The following is an 18374-nucleotide window of genomic DNA, read 5'->3' on the forward strand; positions in this document are numbered from 1 at the left end:
TTGTTGCCTCAATTTTTCCATTGGTCAACTGAAATCATTAAAAGCTACCTTAGATAATGACAGCTATCGATGATTAGTCAGTGTTGTTGCAGCACTGTACACATTGGAGGTGCCCAGTGACAGTCTTGCTCTTGCTTCCACTGAAGCTGACAGCTGGGACCTCATGGGAGTAGCGTTTCCTCCACTCTGAGCCCTTCTGAAAGCATCTCACTTAGATTTCTATGAAATACAGAATTTAAAGTTAGTAGTAGTCAATGCTATTAAAAATATTGCATTAAGATATATGCACATCCTCAACAAAGGTTTTTTTTCACATCTTGGAAACAAGATTTTTTTTTTTTTTAAACCACTTTCTGGTTTCTTGTGGATTGTCATTTCATTCGTATTCTGCAAAACCCTTTTCTGCGTGTAAGGTATCTCAAGTCAGCTTGTAGCACTCTTTTTTTCCCCAGTGCTGAACCTCCGTTGAGCAGAAACTATCTTCAGTGTTGAATTTTGCAATGGTTTTTCAAAGCATAAAAAACCCCCCTCCTGGAATGTAGGTTGTAATCTCAAGCTTCCAGGAGTTGGGTAAGTCTACATCTCTTCTGTTTTGGCACTCTGACAGTGAATTTCCTCATAAACATATTGCCTGTCGACAGAATTTTGTAGGTAAAGCAAAATTGTCTTTAAAATTTACCAGCCTATGCACAAATCTGTTTCCATCCTTTACCAGAATTATGATACGAAAAATTAGTGACATTTATTGCTCATTCTATGGCCATTGCTTGTCAAAAGGAGTGGAGTTGTATATGGCTTGGATACAGCATCTGAATATTACCTTTCAAAATTAGACATCAGCATTATTTTTGTGATAGAGAACACTATTTTAAATGGTCAGTTACTTATTCCATAGTGTGTTACGGTTCTTTTATTTGACAAGAAATAGCTGTTACCCTCATATGACTCTTAAAGTATAGGCCTGAGAGAATGGATATGGAAGATTTCTGAATCAAGTCCCCTGCTACTGCAAGCAATGTCAGCCTGTCATTTCACATTTCAGCTTGTGAAATGTTTGGGCCTATCATCCTTCATTTATTCTCATCGTCATTCCTTTATTCTTCTGCACTGTTCAGAAATGGCGAAAGCGGAATGTGATGCTGACCGATGTCCGAACGTAATACTTTGTGTTTCCGTGAATGGTAAACTGCTCCCACTCAATCTGTTTCAGGCTGCTGGGGTTAAACACCTCTTTTCAAGATAATTTGGCTTAGTATTATATCACTGTAATGTATTTCTGTATCCTAGGATGTGATCGTTACCCACCTTTGGGTGAAAGAGGACTCCTCCACCTTCTTGTCTCCCAGCTTGCTTTGCCTCATTTCTCTTTGTAAAAGCATAATTAAAATCTTCCCTCCGTTCAGAAGTAATCTTAATTTTTAAATCATCTAATTATGTGCTTTATTCAGAGAAACAGCTCCAAGAAGATGAAGGAGTGTTGCGTAGATAATGGATTGTGGCATCAGGCTGCAAAGTGGTGTCACACATAACGCTGTTGCCCTACTTACTTGTTTCATTGGCTGGAAGTTTTAAGTATGGCCTTTTTCCTGACTGGTGACATGTTAAGTGCTCAAAATGTCAGGTCAAAGGTTGGGGGCTAATGATTTAGCTAAAAATAACTCCAGAAGTGTTATTTATACCTGAGAAGGAACTCAGGGTGTTGTTACTTGTGCTTTCTGGGGATTTTTTCCTTTGTTTTGGTTTTTTGTTGTTTTGTTTTGTTTTTAATGAAGCCTGATTGTGAAAATTCCATTTGGCATAAGCAGAGGTTATATTTTAGACTGACCATTGCTTATACCGAACCATTAAAAATAATTCTCACCGCATTTCATGCACTATCCCATGTATTTTGATTCTATTTTACTTGTTATTTTCTTTGTAATGTGGCATTTTGTTTCTTTAAAGTTTAATGACATGAAAGAGCCCTCTGCCGAGCTGACACAGCTGCCTGGCAGGACTTCCCTACCCTCCTTCTTGAAAGACTGAGTATCTTGCTGCCTGTGGTAGGACATCCACATGCCAAGTCTTCCCTGGGGTCGCGGCAGTAACAGCGCATCCCCTGCTGCTGTTGCGTTGGGGGTGTTGTGTTACGCTGTCCTTTCTCCTTCTTCGAATGTCGAGTGTGATCTTGGCTGTTTTGTTGTGTTTTCCTTTGTCTCTGCCAAAAAGCAGAAAGAATAATATGCTAGAGGATGGTCACTCCAGTGTGTTAAAGCGAAACAATGGACTAATGTACTTCTGAAGACAAGAGTGGCTCTGAGGGTGGATGGAGCGCTGGCAGGGCGATGCGAGGGACTCCGCTGCAGGCAATGAGCGAGCCCTTTGTTTCTCGTGATTGTCGTAGCTGCTGCAAACACAACTATTCTTTGCAGAAGAGATGGCAGCAACATTTTCGGCTTGCACAGAGCTAGCCGTATCTTCTCTAGGCGAATTTATGAAAAGTGTATGTGTATATGTACTTACACAGTAATATAATAATGGATCCCTTATTACTGAGCACATGAATGAGTGCTAAGGAGAAGAGTACGTCTTCGTATCTTATGACGTGGGGGAAAGAAACTCTAGGCTAATTAGCAACAGTATTCTCAAGGAGAAATTATTTCAATCTCATTTTTTCATGACTGTCTTTGAAAACATGGAGCTCCCTCCTCTGCAGCGCTCTGAAGAGCCTAGTGTTTCCTACCACTCCTGAGCTCCCGAGGAGGGACTAGGGACTGCAAAACCGGTGTGCGCTTTCCACGCTCACACACCTGTCCTTCAGAGATGTGACAGAATGAGACACCTTTATTTCGATGTTTCTGTCTTGACAACAGAGTTGGGTTTTTGTTGACAGTTTTGTCAGACGTCTGTAGTACTGAGGTTGCATCACTTTGTTTTCTGAAAGCCTTCTGTATGTTGGGAACTAAGTTAAAATAAGCTTAATCATCAGAGGATACATTTCATAGGACTTGAGCTTCATGAGTCTTCGTATATTTAATGATATTTAATACATGAAACAGAGCTGGTGATCTACAACTGAAAAGCTCGTTATGTCGTTGCCCATCTCCTGTGTTAGGCAGCTCCTGAAATCAGACCAGAAGTTTCATATGGTGGTATGGCTGGGTTTTTTTCCTATGTGAAAGAGCAGTGGAGGAATAAAAGAAAGAGCACTGCCTGTTCTATGAAGAAATTGTTCTCTGTTTTTGACTCACTGCAGGAACTGTCTGTGTGAGAGGAAAATTGATTGTTATTGGTTGTCCCATGGAGGTCTTTGGCTGGACTTCTCCCATGTCCTCCCGCTGCTCTTTTTGAACGTGAGCATCCATACAACTCACGCCGCCTCCTGATGTGCAGAGCTACAGGCTGTCCCTCATGCAAGTCTGTCTACTGCCAGCGGAGTCAGGGAGGGGGAAATGGGGAGGAAGCAAGAGTGTTTCTTCTTCCTTTCCCAGCTGGAAATCTCCATTGCCACGGCAAGCCATCCCAGGCACCACAGACCTCCCTCAGGAGCGTGCGCAGCAGGCTTGATGGCCACTGTAAGGAAAGGTCTCATAGGCGGGTGTTTTCATTCTCCTGTGGCCGAGGCTGGCATCTCTGGCAGTTCAGTCTACGTAACCCGGGCTACACGCAACCTGGTATCAAGCTGAACGGTTATGCTTTCCCACAACTTTCCCACTGAGACTGACAGCTTGGTGTATGTGAACGTGTGAACTGTGCTGTAGTCATTCGCACCTATCGAGTGTGTTAAATGGAAGTTGAGAACATAAAATTAGGTTGCTTTCATCTTCTTAACGCTTTCCTATTAAATTTAAATCAGCACCCAGCCATTCAAAGTAATTTCCTGTTACCAAAATGTGGAAAACCTGCTTCAGCCGATGCCTTCATTCGGTTAAACGAATCCCACCTTGGCTCTCCCGGAGATGCGTGACGTAACCAGTGGCTCCTTTAGCCTACGTCTTTGTGCAACACGAAGTAGATGCTGGCGTCATGCTCTTATCTGGGGGCTTGGGGATATTTTTGAAGATAGGTAACAGCTTGAGAGTAACAACGTGATCTGTAATTTAGCTTCATAATTTCATCAGCAGCTTTTTTACAGAAACCACAAATAGTTTTTCCGTGCATATTTCTTCGCTTCCCCTGCATAGCATTTACTGGTGGCCTCAGCAGGCGTTTGGAGGCTGTGCACACTGTATATGTACTGCCTGGACATGCACGTGCCTGAAATTTCATTCACAGTTACTGTGCTGTAAGTGCAGCCTGGTCGGGGGCTTGGTCATGCTTTCTGTGTTCCAGCCCCAGCTCTGAAAATCTTTGGAGTACAATTTTATTCCTTCTTTTCTCTATTTTCCAGTATGTAAGATAGAGTTAAGGTCACCCAGCTCATAGGAGTATTTTGAAATATCATTCATTTTAACTTCTTTTTCTTTGGAAATATAAAATACTGTATAAAGCATGTATGGTCTTTTTTTTAAAAGATTCGGGCTATATAAATGCTAATTTCTATCCTTGTTATTTTGTAGTGTATTTATTAGTCATACAGTTGGGGTTTATGGATAGAGCCCTCTTTGAGATGAGAGAAAATTGTTTTAGTAGCAAATTGAGATTATTTTTTTTTAAGTGAGAAGAAATTACTTCACAACAAAGGGATCATCTTCGCTCCAGAGTTGCTATTTGTGTCCTGAACAGCCCTGCTTGAATTTTTCAGATTCAGAACGATTCTGGGAAAAGCTGGTGATTAGATCAGAAGGATGAAAGGTTTCTGTTGCTGAGTCTGCTGTTGATTTCTCTATCTGTAAGATGGCGTTAATGATCTTTACTAATGAGCACTGATAATTTAGTGGAGCACTTTACCAGAGATTCTGGATAGAAGTAGCTGCAGAAGCACGTAGTGAATAGCGGTAGCAGGTACTTTAGGTTCTCTAGAGCAGCTCTGCTGGCTGGCTGGACTGTGGCAGCAGCATCAATCCTGACTGAGCACCCTGGTTGCAGGCGGTCCAATCAGCCATTCGGGCAGCTTGGTCACTAACAGCCTTTTTTCTGCCACGTGCATTGACATTATTGCTGTATTGCTAACATCTATGGTGGAAGGGCTGCTGCCAAGTTGGGGACACAAAAAGTAAGTGTCCTTGAGAGAACAGCTGGTAATTAACATGTCTTTGTGTTTCAGAGATGAGCGAAATCAGTCAATCATTGTCAGTGGGGAATCTGGAGCCGGAAAGACCGTCTCTGCTAAGTATGCCATGAGGTACTTTGCCACGGTCAGTGGCTCTGCCAGTGAAGCCAATGTTGAGGAGAAAGTCTTGGCCTCCAACCCCATCATGGAGGTAAGAGAGCTACTGCACTAACGCCCACCCTCCAGCTGCAGTTATTATTCTGGGGCTAACATAAGCATTCAATAGAGAGAGCAATCCATACTTTTTTTAACGATCAAAGAACCTGGAATAAACATATTTTTAAATTTTGTTTTTAATCCATTTACCAGGAGGCGCTTTAGGCATCATTTTGTGTGGTATTTAACAATACTGAAACATTACCACCCATCTTCTCTCAATCTTTCATAATGTATTTCACATAACAAAGTAATTCTTATATGAATACTGCTTTAAATCTATTCAGTTTTGTAACACTGGTAGTTCCCAGACCACTGGCCAAATGCAAGTGCAGAAGACTGTTTTTGTGTGTAAAATTTCAAAGAGGATTAAGACTTCTGGTCTTACCCACCGAACGTGTATATCACACAGTGAGTGAGGGCAGGTAGATTATACTTTGAAGTGAAGAGAGTTGTTGAGTAAAGCAAATGTTCAGTTTTAGGAAATATGATTAGGGAAGATAGACTGAGAAAGCAAAGTTTGCATGAGATGCACACAGTTTCTTTCAGAGGGGAAAAACACGACAGAAGATGTAATTTTGCTATAATTAGCTCAGACTAATGTTTCAGTTCTGGAAATTTGTGTAACTAGCTGTGATCAAGTCCCAAAGCCATTGGTAGGTGCTGGCAATAGGCTGTGAGATAACATGTACAGTTCCCTCCTCCTGCTTCAGGATCTCTGTTCTCCAGGAAGCGCAGGAGATGCTGTAATTCTGATGTCGTGGCCAAGCAGAAAACATTTCTTAGGCTCATCTGAATTGTTTTTCGTGTCTTTGCTTTCGTCTAGATTGAAGTTCCTGAAGTTAAGGAACTATGTTAAGAAATGATTCACCAGAGAGAAACAGTCTTGGGGGAATTCCTTGAGAGAAGTAGCACTGTCCATAGGCACGTACATGCACGTGCCTATGGACAACCTAAGAAAATGCTTAGGACAACTGACGCCTTGGTAAATGTTTAGCATCTCTATGCAATGGTGTGAAGTATTAGTGGATAGACATGAGTAAATGGGGCGCACACAGTGAAATGTGAAATGCGAAATGCTGCCATTGTTTTCTTTCTCAGGTATTTTAAAAAATGAACTATGTTTTATTCCTTCTTTCCTCCTGGCGTGAGGAGTTCATGATACTCAAACTATAGCTGCCCCATCACAGTTGTGTGTGTTCTGTCACAAGGTAATTGTGCCTGGTTTGCGGTGCTGTGTGGTGTTTTGAAACTGTTTTGTGGGATAAAACAAGCTGTGCCACGATGAGCAGTGGGCTCTGCTGTTGTGGGATCCAAATGTCCAGCAATGGGAGGAAGCCAGGGGAGCTGAGCCCTGTCTTGAGCTGCACCTACCCCAGCGGGAGCAGCCTGGGCCCTGGGGAGTGATGGCATTTTTGGAGGTGTGAGCTAATCCCAGAGTACTCCTTTCACTGCTCCAATGTTCGCAATAAGTGTCGTACCATCGTTGGCCACGTTGAGATTCGGTGCGTGGCTAACAGGACCAGGAGTGCTGAACGCCCCTTCTGCCTTCCCCTGCATGCCACGGAGGTGGTACCAGGGCCAGGCAGGTGGCCACGTCCTCACCTGTCTGCTAAGTGACAGCTACGGTAAGAGACTCTGCAGGATGGGTCTGCAGTTTGCTATTTGTTTGCTGGGTGAAATACAAACTGTCTGCAGGTTTCCCTGCACCACTTCTTTTGTTTGGTCTCAAAGCCTAAACCAAACATCCTCCTCTCTTGCTCCTTGGACCCCACCTCCCAATCAGTGGCCATCAGCTCACCACTAATTGTCAGTTTTAATTTCCAAAGCAAGGAAATTTAAATTGAGGACTAGAAATGAACTTTCCATCCATACCTTTTTTAATCCACTAAAAAACAATGGTGGTGCTTTATTTTTATTTTCTAGGGATAACAACAATTTCATGAACCTGGTTATATCTAAAATGTCAATTACTTTAAACATTTTTATAATTGGAAGAAAGTTATCCTTTTAACTTCAAACACTTGAACTTTAAATAAGCTTTAGAGTGAGTGTTGTGAAATCTGCTGTTGAGACAGACTCTAGGATAGCAAAATTAATGTTTCGAACTCTTTAGTTGATAAATCAGCAGAAACATAAATTAACCTGTGTAGATTAGGAAGAAAACGAGTAATTCATTTTAGAAACGGGAAACTCCTCATTTGCTAAGTTGATAGTAAACTCTTAGGAGCAGAAGGTAATTTTATTTTTTAATATCTATTTGGACAACCTAAACATCAGCATTTTATGAGCTACCATAATTAGTGTCAGAATTTCACATCACCTTTGCCTACTAAATACTCTGTAATATCAAGTGAACACTATACATTTCTAGCAACTTTTTAAATAATTAGTTTTGTAGTCAATAACTGTGTACAGTTTTCCTATTGCAAATGTAGAAATTGTCAAGTCTTAAAACACATCTTTATATGAAAGTTCCTGCCTCTCATTCTTTGTTACCCTGTATAGCTATGCGAATTGTACAGCTTAGTGTGTACTCTGGTAAGCAATCTTATAATACCAAAGACTTTCTTAACTGTTTTTTATATAAGTAATACCTTTCAAAGTAATAATTGGTTTCTGAAAATATTGTAATATTACATTGCTACCACCACCACCAAGATATATCACAGTAGCAATAATTTTAAAACACAAGAAATGCAGTTTGAGTATATTCAGTTTGAATGAATTCAGTATTTCTTAGAACTGCAGAGATGCAATTTGTTCTTACATCCTTTATAGCAACTGTTCATCCGATACCCGCTTTGACATCTGCTCAGTCAGGCGTGCGTGCCGCTCGTGCTGTAATGGGGTCTCTGAATGTCTAATCCCTGCTTCCCGTGCTGTACCCGGCTAGCCCTGACGGATTCACTGGCCTTTTGTTTACACATTTGGAATACTGATACTCAGCATTGCTATTTGCTCTCATTTGTTTTTCCCAAGTTTTATTTCGGTACAGCGTTCCTATGGATGGCTATGTGAACTAGGAAACTAGGATGTAGGTACAACTCTGTGTTCTTTAGTTATGGTGCACTTCAGAGTTAGGTACTTGATAATATACACACAGTGGCATATGATGAAAGGCAGTGTGCTGTATCTGAATTGCTCCAAATACCATTCCTCTTGATACAGAGATATCTTTAGGGTTTTTTTGGGAGGTGAATTGCTATATGGTGTCTAAAACTTGATCTCACTGAGAAGAGAAAATGCTTTTCTTTCAAGTTCAGCATGTTGTGATTTGCATGCGTTGAATTCTGATATATCCAGCTGGTACCTGTTGTGGGGTGAATCCCAACACTGATGAGGTAAGACAGAGGTGCACCAAGGCCATTTAGGAACCACAGTCATCATTTGCCCTGGGCATCCCAAAATCATGTATTATAGAGGAAATACATTAAATATTGTTTATTGCGTATGAAGCTGTATTGAATTAATCTAAGAAAGTTAGGCACGTAGGACAGCATTGAAGACTGTCTCTGAGCCAGTAACCAAGCTGCTATGGAAGGGATTCAGTTTTAGGCAAATGACATGAGTCCGTACATGTTAATTTTTAGGTTATATTTAGGCACACAATAAATATTTTATAATGATATGTTTGCAGAAGTAGTTTGGAAATGTGGTTGATTATAGAGTAATAATAATAATAATGAACAAAAAATAGCCAGACATAGGGGCTATTTGCTGGGCTGTGGGTTTATGATAGGTAGACTTACAGAGGCTGCAAATACTATACATATGTCTGTACACGTCTATATATGAATATATACAGTGTGAAATAATTGTTATAGTTTTATTAAGTCCTTAGAAGAAATCTGGGTGTATGTGAGCATTCTGTTAGACTCTTTAATTCCTTTTAAAAGACTTTGGAGAGCAGTAAAGGATTTTTAGCTGGAAAATTAGTCTATGTGGAAGTGAAATCATTGCTAGGAAGATCAGCTCCTGATCTTGCGTTAATGGAATAACCATATTTTGATGTAACTTGCTGACCAGGCAGAGATTGTTCTTTATTAAATTCTTGATTATTTTGAAACCAGGATAAAATTAATGTTCTTAAGTGTTTATGAGCCATGTAGATGATTAAATAGATTTGATAATTTGTAAAAGCTGTTTAACCTTTACAATATTCCCTTTTTTCAGTCTATTGGAAATGCCAAAACTACGAGGAATGACAACAGCAGTCGCTTTGGGAAATACATTGAAATTGGTTTTGATAAGAGGTATCGAATCATTGGTGCTAACATGAGAACTTACCTCTTGGAAAAATCAAGAGTGGTATTTCAGGTAATACTGATGCAATCTTCTTATTACATATTTGTGTGACTATGCTAAAAAACCCCAAAAGCTATTGCTTGCTGATATTAGTTACAGCTCCTAAGAGGTAGCTGTAATAGTGTATTTGTAATATAGCACACGGGGGGAGGAGGGGGAAAAGGAAAACCAAGTCAGCCCTTCATTATGTGAACTATTTGTAGTTGTGAAATGTGTATGAAAAAGGTTGTGTATTTAAACATGAAATACTTTCAGAGCACTACTAGAGATGAGTTTGTGCTTACCATAGTATTATAGAATAGGGCTTCAAAACCTAGCAGAAACCACTCGTGCTCTGTTGTGGTTTGTAAAGCTGCCATCTTAGCTCACTTTCAATCTCTTGTTAAAACCCACTGCTATCACAATAATTACGAATGAGTCTTAATTGCCATTATTTAGGTAGATGAGAATATGTAATTTCATCTTTCTTGAACTCTCTTTTTGGTATTTCATACTTGAACCGATCCACAACCTTTTTGTCTCCCACACTTCCTCTCCATCTTTGCCTACCTTATAGTCTAGAGCTCAGTAAAAATGGACTTATCCTTGACTGGCTGTATAAAGGTATAAAACAAATAATTACAGTTTGCATTGTGTAGGGGTGTTACATGAAGTGCTGTTGTATATTTTAAAAATATTGGAGACTTTTTGCACATGGTTTAGCTGGAAGAGAGTCTTTTTCTTTTTTTTTTCTTTTTTTTTTCTTTTTGTTTTGAAGTTATGAAATTTAGAGCACTTAAGTTCAGAATTGTGGTGTTGGTCATGAGTCATAACCTTCTGAGCTGTGTCTGTCTTTCATTTTAAAATACCAGCTTTGCCTTGGCAAGAAAGATACTCCCTTCACCAGCTTACTATAAATGCTGAGGCAAATGGTATTAGTTATTTTTGGAAAATGAAAAGCTTTTAAGTACGATCATTTCACCCATCCATAGAATCCTGATCTGTATTTAATAGTAATCCACAGTTCTGAAAAGTGAAATCATACATTTTTTTGAAATGAAAATGTCTGCATGCTTCTTGCTGTTGAAAATGGATTAAATTAATCAAGAAGGAAATGATAGATGCTGATTTATCTTTCCTTTTTCCATGTGGCTTCTATGCTCTTATTGTAATGCTAGAGAAAGCATTAAACATAGTCATTCTTTTCTACTCATGGATGTTTCTGGCACTTGTTAACTTGTGAAAAATAATAAATTCCTTTCTTGTTAAAGGCAGAAGAGGAGAGAAATTACCACATCTTTTACCAACTTTGTGCCTCTGCAGCATTACCTGAATTTAAAACTCTACGATTAGGTATGAAATTCACATTCATTGTGTTGTGTAATTGTAGGTACGAAGCAGCATCTCTGAGCTTTTTGAGCCATAGAACCAAAAGAAGGATTGCTGGCTTTTAAATTCTAAACTTTTAAACCTTCAAATACTAAAATATATTGAAAAAACTAAAATGGCAGATCTCAGGCTTTGTGGTTTTTAGATAAAATGAAAGTAACAGATTTGTTTATTCTGCATACTCTAGTACACTGCAGTAATCACTGGACTTACTATGTCCTGGATTCCAGAGTAGCTTTCCAGTGGCGAGGGTGAAGTTCTCTTCTCTTGGTCCTTTAAAACCTTTTTTTCCATGGCTCCAGCTACTAGAGAATTTTACCATTTCTGGTATAAGCACCTGAAGAGTTTATTTTGCATCTGCATAGTTTCACTTGGGCTGTTACCAACAATTACTTTACCATCTCTGCTAACCTGGTGATCACAAAACTGATAAGTGAAATTTTTCATTTTTCAAATTAAAATGTTGATAAAGGAAAGGTTTCTTGTTGAACAGGAACTGTTACTTTGTAAAAGAAAGGCATGATGATGACCTTGGGACAGGCAATCACGTCATCATTTTTAAAATTCAATATAAATTTCCGTGCTTCTTGTATATTTTTAAAAGTTAGCTTCATAGTGGGAAAACTGCACAGCCTGTCAGTGCTGATTTCTGAAATACCGTTCTGGTTTTAAAGCATTTCTCTGCTCATCTGCACCATCCTGGCACATTTAGGATTCACATCTGCTGACACAGGAAAGAAAGGAACTGATGTAATTATAACTAAAGAAGCCATTTAGCAGACTCTTCTTTCAGCTTTCTTGAAACCTTAGCAGATCAGAAGAAAAGGAGTCTGTTACTGCAGCTGGAAGCATGGGCACTGAAACTGTAGGAATTTACACAGTATCCAGGAGAGCTACTGCGCTCCCAGTGAAGCCCAGTGCTGTCCCCAGAGTGGTATGAAACTATCAGTTCTCCAACCATGACTTCTCAGCCAGAACGGATCACAGATACTCGTAAGACTAAACCAGACCATAAATGAGAAACAAGAAGAAAATGCGCAGAATAGAATTTTTTAAATATCCTGATGCAATAATAGCATAATAATATCTGCCATGTAATTCCAAAGTGCTGCTGCTGCTGTCAACTCTGCACCTAGAACTTGGGTGGTTGGCTCAGACTTGGAGAATAATTGCTTCCAAAGTGATTATTCCACAGGTGTGGAAGTCTGAACCAAGGTTAGGTAGAGAATATGCTTGAGGGCCTAAGGTAGGAACCAGGTAGCTTAAGAATACTTATTTGCACTGTTAAATCTTGAAAAAATTATTCTCCAGAATAAGTGGGTCCTATGAGCCAGAAGGCAGAAATATGCTGACATATTTCAAATAATGGATTCTGCCAAGAGCAACTTAATCATACACAGCTTTACAGATGTGCTGTGAATGTCTGCATCAGTGTGTATAAAAGATCTGGTTTTTCTCTTACAGGGAATGCAAATTACTTTCACTATACGAAGCAAGGTGGAAGCCCTGTGATTGATGGTGTGGATGATGCTAAGGAAATGGTAAACACCAGGCAGGCCTGCACTTTGCTAGGTAATTTGTAAAACACAGTCATATCCCAAATCCAATATACTAGCAATTGTTTGTGTATATTTTCTTCATATTCTGTTGTGTTTAAAAACAAGAGAGTTTGATAAACTTTGGGCTGAGATACTTTTATTGCATTAAGAAGGTATTGCAGTGGAATCATATCTAGTGTAGGAGGAGCACACATTATATGAACATAAGTGGTGGATTCTCTTGGTGTGGCATATACAGTGTTGGAGGTCACTGACAAAGCACTTTGAAACAGCAAATTAAATAGCTCATTTTAATGGATTTTTTTTGCATCTGGTTGTAAAATGTTTTTAACAGAAGTGGAGCCAAGCAGTACTGTCAAATGCCAAAGTCTGAAAAAAACACACAGCAGTCACCGTTTTTCTCTTCTTAATAAAATTTTTCATCAACCGCAGCTCGTGGTTCTTTATTTATCTCTCCATTCAAAATGTTTTATTCATCATTTTTCAGGGATTAGTGATTCCTACCAGATGGGAATTTTTCGAATCCTTGCTGGCATCCTTCACTTGGGCAACGTGGAGTTTGCATCTCGGGATTCTGACAGCTGCACTATTCCTGTGAGTAGTAGATGAGCTGAAGGCCATGTTTTCTGCTCTGACAGTTCTGCCTTCTGCTTGTTTGCAGGGACCTCTTCTGAAAAAGGGTAACAATATCAAAACACAAGCAATGTGTTTATTTCTAGTTTGTTAACATTTTCACAGTTCTGTTTGCAGATGGATTCAACTCTTCTCAGTTTAGAGGCTTTAGACAGTACTCTCTGTATTATAACAGTGGCTGCCTTAATTTTGTTTCCAAACTGTAATTGATCTGTCCTAGAAAAGAATACCAGACAGGCTAGCTTTGAAGTCCTGGGCAGGTGTCTAGATCTTTATATTCCTACGTGAATACATTCCCTGCCCACAGTAAATGCTTCGCAGGATGGGTTTTTTTTAATGTTAAATGCCAAAATGGCCTAAATAATTGCAGAGCAAATGCTCTGCAAAGTCCTCTGTGATGTCTAGACATGAGCATAGCATATACAGATATGATTCATGTGACTCGTCTAAGTGTCGTGGTTTTATCAGTCCTTTTTTACCTTTGTGGTGGTCAGCAATGAGGACTGCGTAGTCTGATCTGAAAAAAACCTCCTCATTCAGTGAGGACCAAGGCTTCTTACTGAAGTCCATATTCTGGAGATGAGAAACAAAAAAGATCTGGCTTGGCTTGTCACTCTTCTCTTCCTTGGATTCACAAGTAACCAGTTTCTCCTTTTGCCTTTCCTTGAATGTTTACTGCTGGACTACACAGCCTTCATCTTTCTCTCTGTTCAAATAGCAGCAACAGTTGCAGGGTTTTTTTCTCCTTTTGCTGTCAGTCGGTTTCTCAAGAATCTGCAGTAGCAGTGTCTGGAGCTGAGACAACAGGTACTTCATTGGGCCACAGATGATCAGTGTGCCTGGTCTGACACCATCTGTCCATGGGATCTAATAGATAGCTGCTGTGAAACCACAGCAATAGACTATCTCTTTGGTGTGTCTTAAAAAGGTTTTCACTACAAAAAAAGCATCATTTAATGATCACAGGTAGAAAACGGATGAGCCCCAGGACATGATGAGCTAGGCTGTGTTGTAATGGGTATCTCCAATGCAGGAATCCCACTGAAAAAGCTAGTACAAAGCTGCAAGTTCCTGTGCAATCCTATCCTCATGTGGTAAACATCTAGCAGGTGGTGGTGAATGTCTGTTCAATGGCATCCACTACCTGAGCCGTGCTGTTCTCTGACAATAGCCGTGTCATTGCAGAGCTCTGTTGCCACGCAGACTGGTCTGCCTGGGAAGCGCTGGCGTGGTGATGCAATGGTGGTGCTTCAGGGAGCTCAGCAAAGGGCTCTGCATAGTGCTGTGTGAACGAATCAGTTTGTTTACTGGCAGCTTGAGTAACCCTAATGCGACACTCTTTTGTGCAGTGTTCATTATTATTATTACTTTATTATTGTCTTCTGAGCCAGTTAAAGTGGTATGGCTAAACTGAAAGAAGACATGCTCTATTGACTGGATTTTGGAGGGGTAACAGCACTGCCATGGGACCTGTATGCTCTAAGGACTGGAAGAAGCCCCAGAGAAGTCAGAAGGAGGTGAAAATAGAAAGATAAAGCTGATGCACCCTGAAGCTAATGGGCATGTAGTAACACTCCTCTACAATCTGTCCTTGTCAAGACGTTGCTTGTCAGCGTGCTGTTGAGCCACTGGGTGTAAGGTGAACATGATGAGGAAGTAGTGTTAGGGGAGTTCCTTAGGAGGAAAGACCTGTCTGTCCTCCTTGATTTCTAGCTATTGGTTTGCTTGTTAGTCACGAGGTGTAGTATCTTAAGTCATTGAGTGGTAAACGCACTGCATGGATTTTTATGCAGAAATTTTATATACTCATCTCAGTGTGCAAGCCTTGCTAGTTGATTTTACCTGGTTAAACAAAGATCAATTTTTTCACTTGTACAGTCCAATTTGAGAGTTAGATAACATCATTTGTGTGCTCCAATCTCTTAATGTTTGTCTCCAGGATTCACTGAGAAAATACTGTATTAAATAGTGAGACCAGAGCACTAAAGCCCTTCCACACTTCTTCCTCTTCGTTCTTGGCTTGGGCCCCACTCCCTCCCGTGGATGTATATGAGCAGACAAGAACACCAGTCAGGAGCTGTAGTCCATTCTGTCTCCAGCACACAGCTGATGCCCTGTCCTCTGCATTTCTCTAGCTTCTTCACTCAAAACTGAGACAGTTAGTTACAAGAATTCAAAATACCAAGTCCATCCCTGTGAAGCTAGGTGATTCATTTTTGTGAAGGCTGCAGGTTCCCTGTGTGCAGTTTTTTGGTGAACACAAGTATAGTAAAATGCCTCTGGGGAAACGGTGATTCACTAATTTACTTCAGCGATTTGAAAGTGATAAGTGGGTAGGGAACTTGTTACGTTTTGAAGGAGGAAGAGCTGAGGAAGCTGCTGTTGCTGCTTATTGTTGGATCACCGCAGGCAGGCAGTTCTTCTGATCACATGATTGCATGTGTGCTATTGGTAATACTGTTTCAAGACCTAACGAGATTGTTTTTATTAGCCCAAGCATGAACCCCTCACCATCTTCTGTGACCTCATGGGTGTGGAGTATGAAGAGATGGCCCACTGGCTTTGCCATAGGAAGCTCGCAACTGCCACTGAAACCTACATCAAGCCAATTTCTAAACTTCATGCCATCAATGCCAGAGATGCACTTGCCAAACATATCTATGCTAATCTCTTTAACTGGATTGTAGATCATGTGAACAAAGCCCTCCATGCTACTGTAAAACAGCATTCTTTCATTGGAGTGTTGGACATTTATGGGTGAGTCTTTTTGTCAGAGATATTGACACCTCTTATGTAATTATCTTACTGCAAAGCGTCTTTGTCTTTATCATATATTGCTGCGTGGATTACACAAAAAAACCCAAACCCTTAGCAGCTGCTTATTCCAGCTGAAGGAAGTAGGTGTTTAGTTTTGACATGCTATCTAAGATCTTTGTCTTGACTTTCAGGTTTGACATTTATAGTGGGATTTCAGATTTTTGCTGTTGGTAGTTCCTTTATGTATTGCATTGGAGAAGGTTACAAGGGAATTGTCTTCTCATGGTTCCTCCAGGGTGGCACTTCTAGAGAGGACAAAGATAACTAACATGCTCTCCAGAAACATCAGTCCCTTCCCTGTGTTCCTCATCCCTGCCTAAAGTGGGAGCATCACTGAATTGCCCATGTACTGCAATTTGCCATTTCCCGGTGTGCTTTGTTGCTTGATTGTGGTGGTTTGTGCCTGGAATAACACAATGAATTTAGCTGGAGGGAGGGAATTTAAAATTATGGGGTCATTTAATCTGTTTTTTCACTGCACTAGTAATTTTGAGTATCTGCATATTTTAGATTTGAGACATTTGAAATCAACAGCTTTGAACAGTTCTGTATCAACTATGCCAATGAAAAACTGCAGCAGCAGTTCAATATGGTAAGTAGGAAATGACTGGCATTTCCTCTTCCCTTTCCCCTCACCCAAGTCCATTCTGCTAATTGGGTCCCCAGTGGTTACGATGAATTCCTTCAGTCTATTAACCAGCTGTCCTGGCCGTGGGCTTTGGGGGATGGGGAAAGATCGACTATCTCCTAGAAATAGATTTTATGACTAACTGCTGCTCTGGGACTATTTGAAATTCCGATCACAGTAACAATTATAAGACAGAAGCAGTGCTTGGCAATTAAGACCCTGAGATTGCCTGTCAATGAGAGCACCGTGTGGATGAAGTTGGAGTTAGCTGTGCTTCTGTAACCTCCAACGAGAGCCTGTGCATGGGCAGGAAAGAGCAGGGCTTTGCTGCTGGAAATCTGCCACCTGCGCTTCCTCTGCTGGCGTTATTTTTTGAGGGTTTTCAGCCGCATCCTGAAGTTGATGACTGACGCATGGCAAGAGGCTCCTCTTCCCCCTCCTCCAGAGAGATCACGATTCTCTCTCTCTCCTCAGCCTTAGTGACGCTTGTAATTATATATCTTACCTGCATAACGATGAGGCAAGTTATTTATGCCAGGTCTGTTGCTAGGCTGTGCTGCAGTACAGGAATAGCTTTGAACTCTTTACGAGCATACCTTCATGGCGGTGCGTGCTCGCAGGACTGGATCCCCCCGCGCCATTGTTCTTTCCAGCGGCCGGGGTGCGTGTTGGGGAGTAAGCCGGGTGCTGGAGCAGAGGCTGGGCTTTCCAGTCCCGGTGTGCCCTTTCTGTGCTGGTAGTGCCACGGCTGGCTTCAGCTCCATAAGCGGGATGTCATAACTGCTAAGCACAAGGTATCTCGGAGTTTTCTCAGCTCTACAGCAAAAAATCTAATCACTGTGAGAATTGTAGGGGTTCACTTCTTTAGTAAAGATCACTGTCCCCGTGTTCCCTTCCGTCTCGTGCTGTTGCTGTAAGCATTCGTCTCATGAAGGACAGGGTGACAGGGCTTTTGTGTTGATGCCCTGCCAAGCTACCAAACCCAGCGCCGGTGGACACGGACCCATTGGGCTGCCATGCAGCGGCACGGGGTGGAAGTTGTTTCAAATTAAAGCCCGACATCCGTGGCGGCAGCCAGCAAGTCTTCACTTGCCGCCCGGGGTGGCCCGAGCCTGGCTGAAGGCAGGCTGCTCGGGGACTGCCCGGCCGCCAGTCCCATCTCCACAGCCTGCCCGGCCTCCTCAGCCACGCTTCCCCTGCCTGGCCACCCACAGCCCGTAAGGAAAATCAGGTCTGAAGACATTTTTCATCACGTAATTGCTAATTCCTTTACAGTGGAGAAATGGTTTTATGTTTTCTTTCAGGACTTAGGTTGGATATGACTCACCAATAAAACGCTACCGTTGGCTTTCCTGTCAGGAATTAACTCAGCGTGTAACGCAGCCGTTAAGCAGCGGGGTGGGAATGGCTCCCGCGGGCGCCGTTAAGGAGCGCTGCTTTGGAAAGGATGGTGTTAAGCTAATGAAATAAAAGGGATAAACCTCTTTGTCAGGGTAGTTTTCTGCTGTCTCGCAGATGTGTGCAGAGAGCTGCGAGGCGTTTGTGGGCTTGTGGCCTTTGCTCAGGGTGCAGCTGAGGCCAGCTCCACGAATACAGGTGTTTGTGGCAGCCCCCCCCGCCCGCAGCGCTGCTCCTCGCTGCTTGTTGGGGTGTGCTCTGAGTTCAGTTCTGCCTGCCAGAGCAGTTAGTACGTGTTACGGTTTAAATGGGAGAT

At 41.4% G+C, this 18374-nt stretch overlaps 1 protein-coding gene across 8 annotated transcripts in view; it reads left to right on the forward strand.

The window, feature by feature from the left end:
* MYO5A (myosin VA) overlaps positions 1-18374 on the forward strand; it is a 103152-nt gene that overhangs the window by 38403 nt on the left and 46375 nt on the right. For all 8 annotated transcript variants that reach the window (XM_075506016.1, XM_075506018.1, XM_075506021.1 and 5 more), the window contains exons 5-11: positions 5186-5342; positions 9524-9667; positions 10906-10987; positions 12488-12595; positions 13070-13176; positions 15707-15972; positions 16543-16624. In XM_075506016.1, the coding sequence (XP_075362131.1) occupies positions 5186-5342; positions 9524-9667; positions 10906-10987; positions 12488-12595; positions 13070-13176; positions 15707-15972; positions 16543-16624 (946 nt within the window). The remainder of the gene's footprint in view (positions 1-5185; positions 5343-9523; positions 9668-10905; positions 10988-12487; positions 12596-13069; positions 13177-15706; positions 15973-16542; positions 16625-18374) is intronic.

Source organism: Mycteria americana, chromosome 6, assembly GCF_035582795.1.
Source record: "Mycteria americana isolate JAX WOST 10 ecotype Jacksonville Zoo and Gardens chromosome 6, USCA_MyAme_1.0, whole genome shotgun sequence".
Taxonomy (NCBI): Eukaryota; Metazoa; Chordata; class Aves; order Ciconiiformes; family Ciconiidae; genus Mycteria; species Mycteria americana.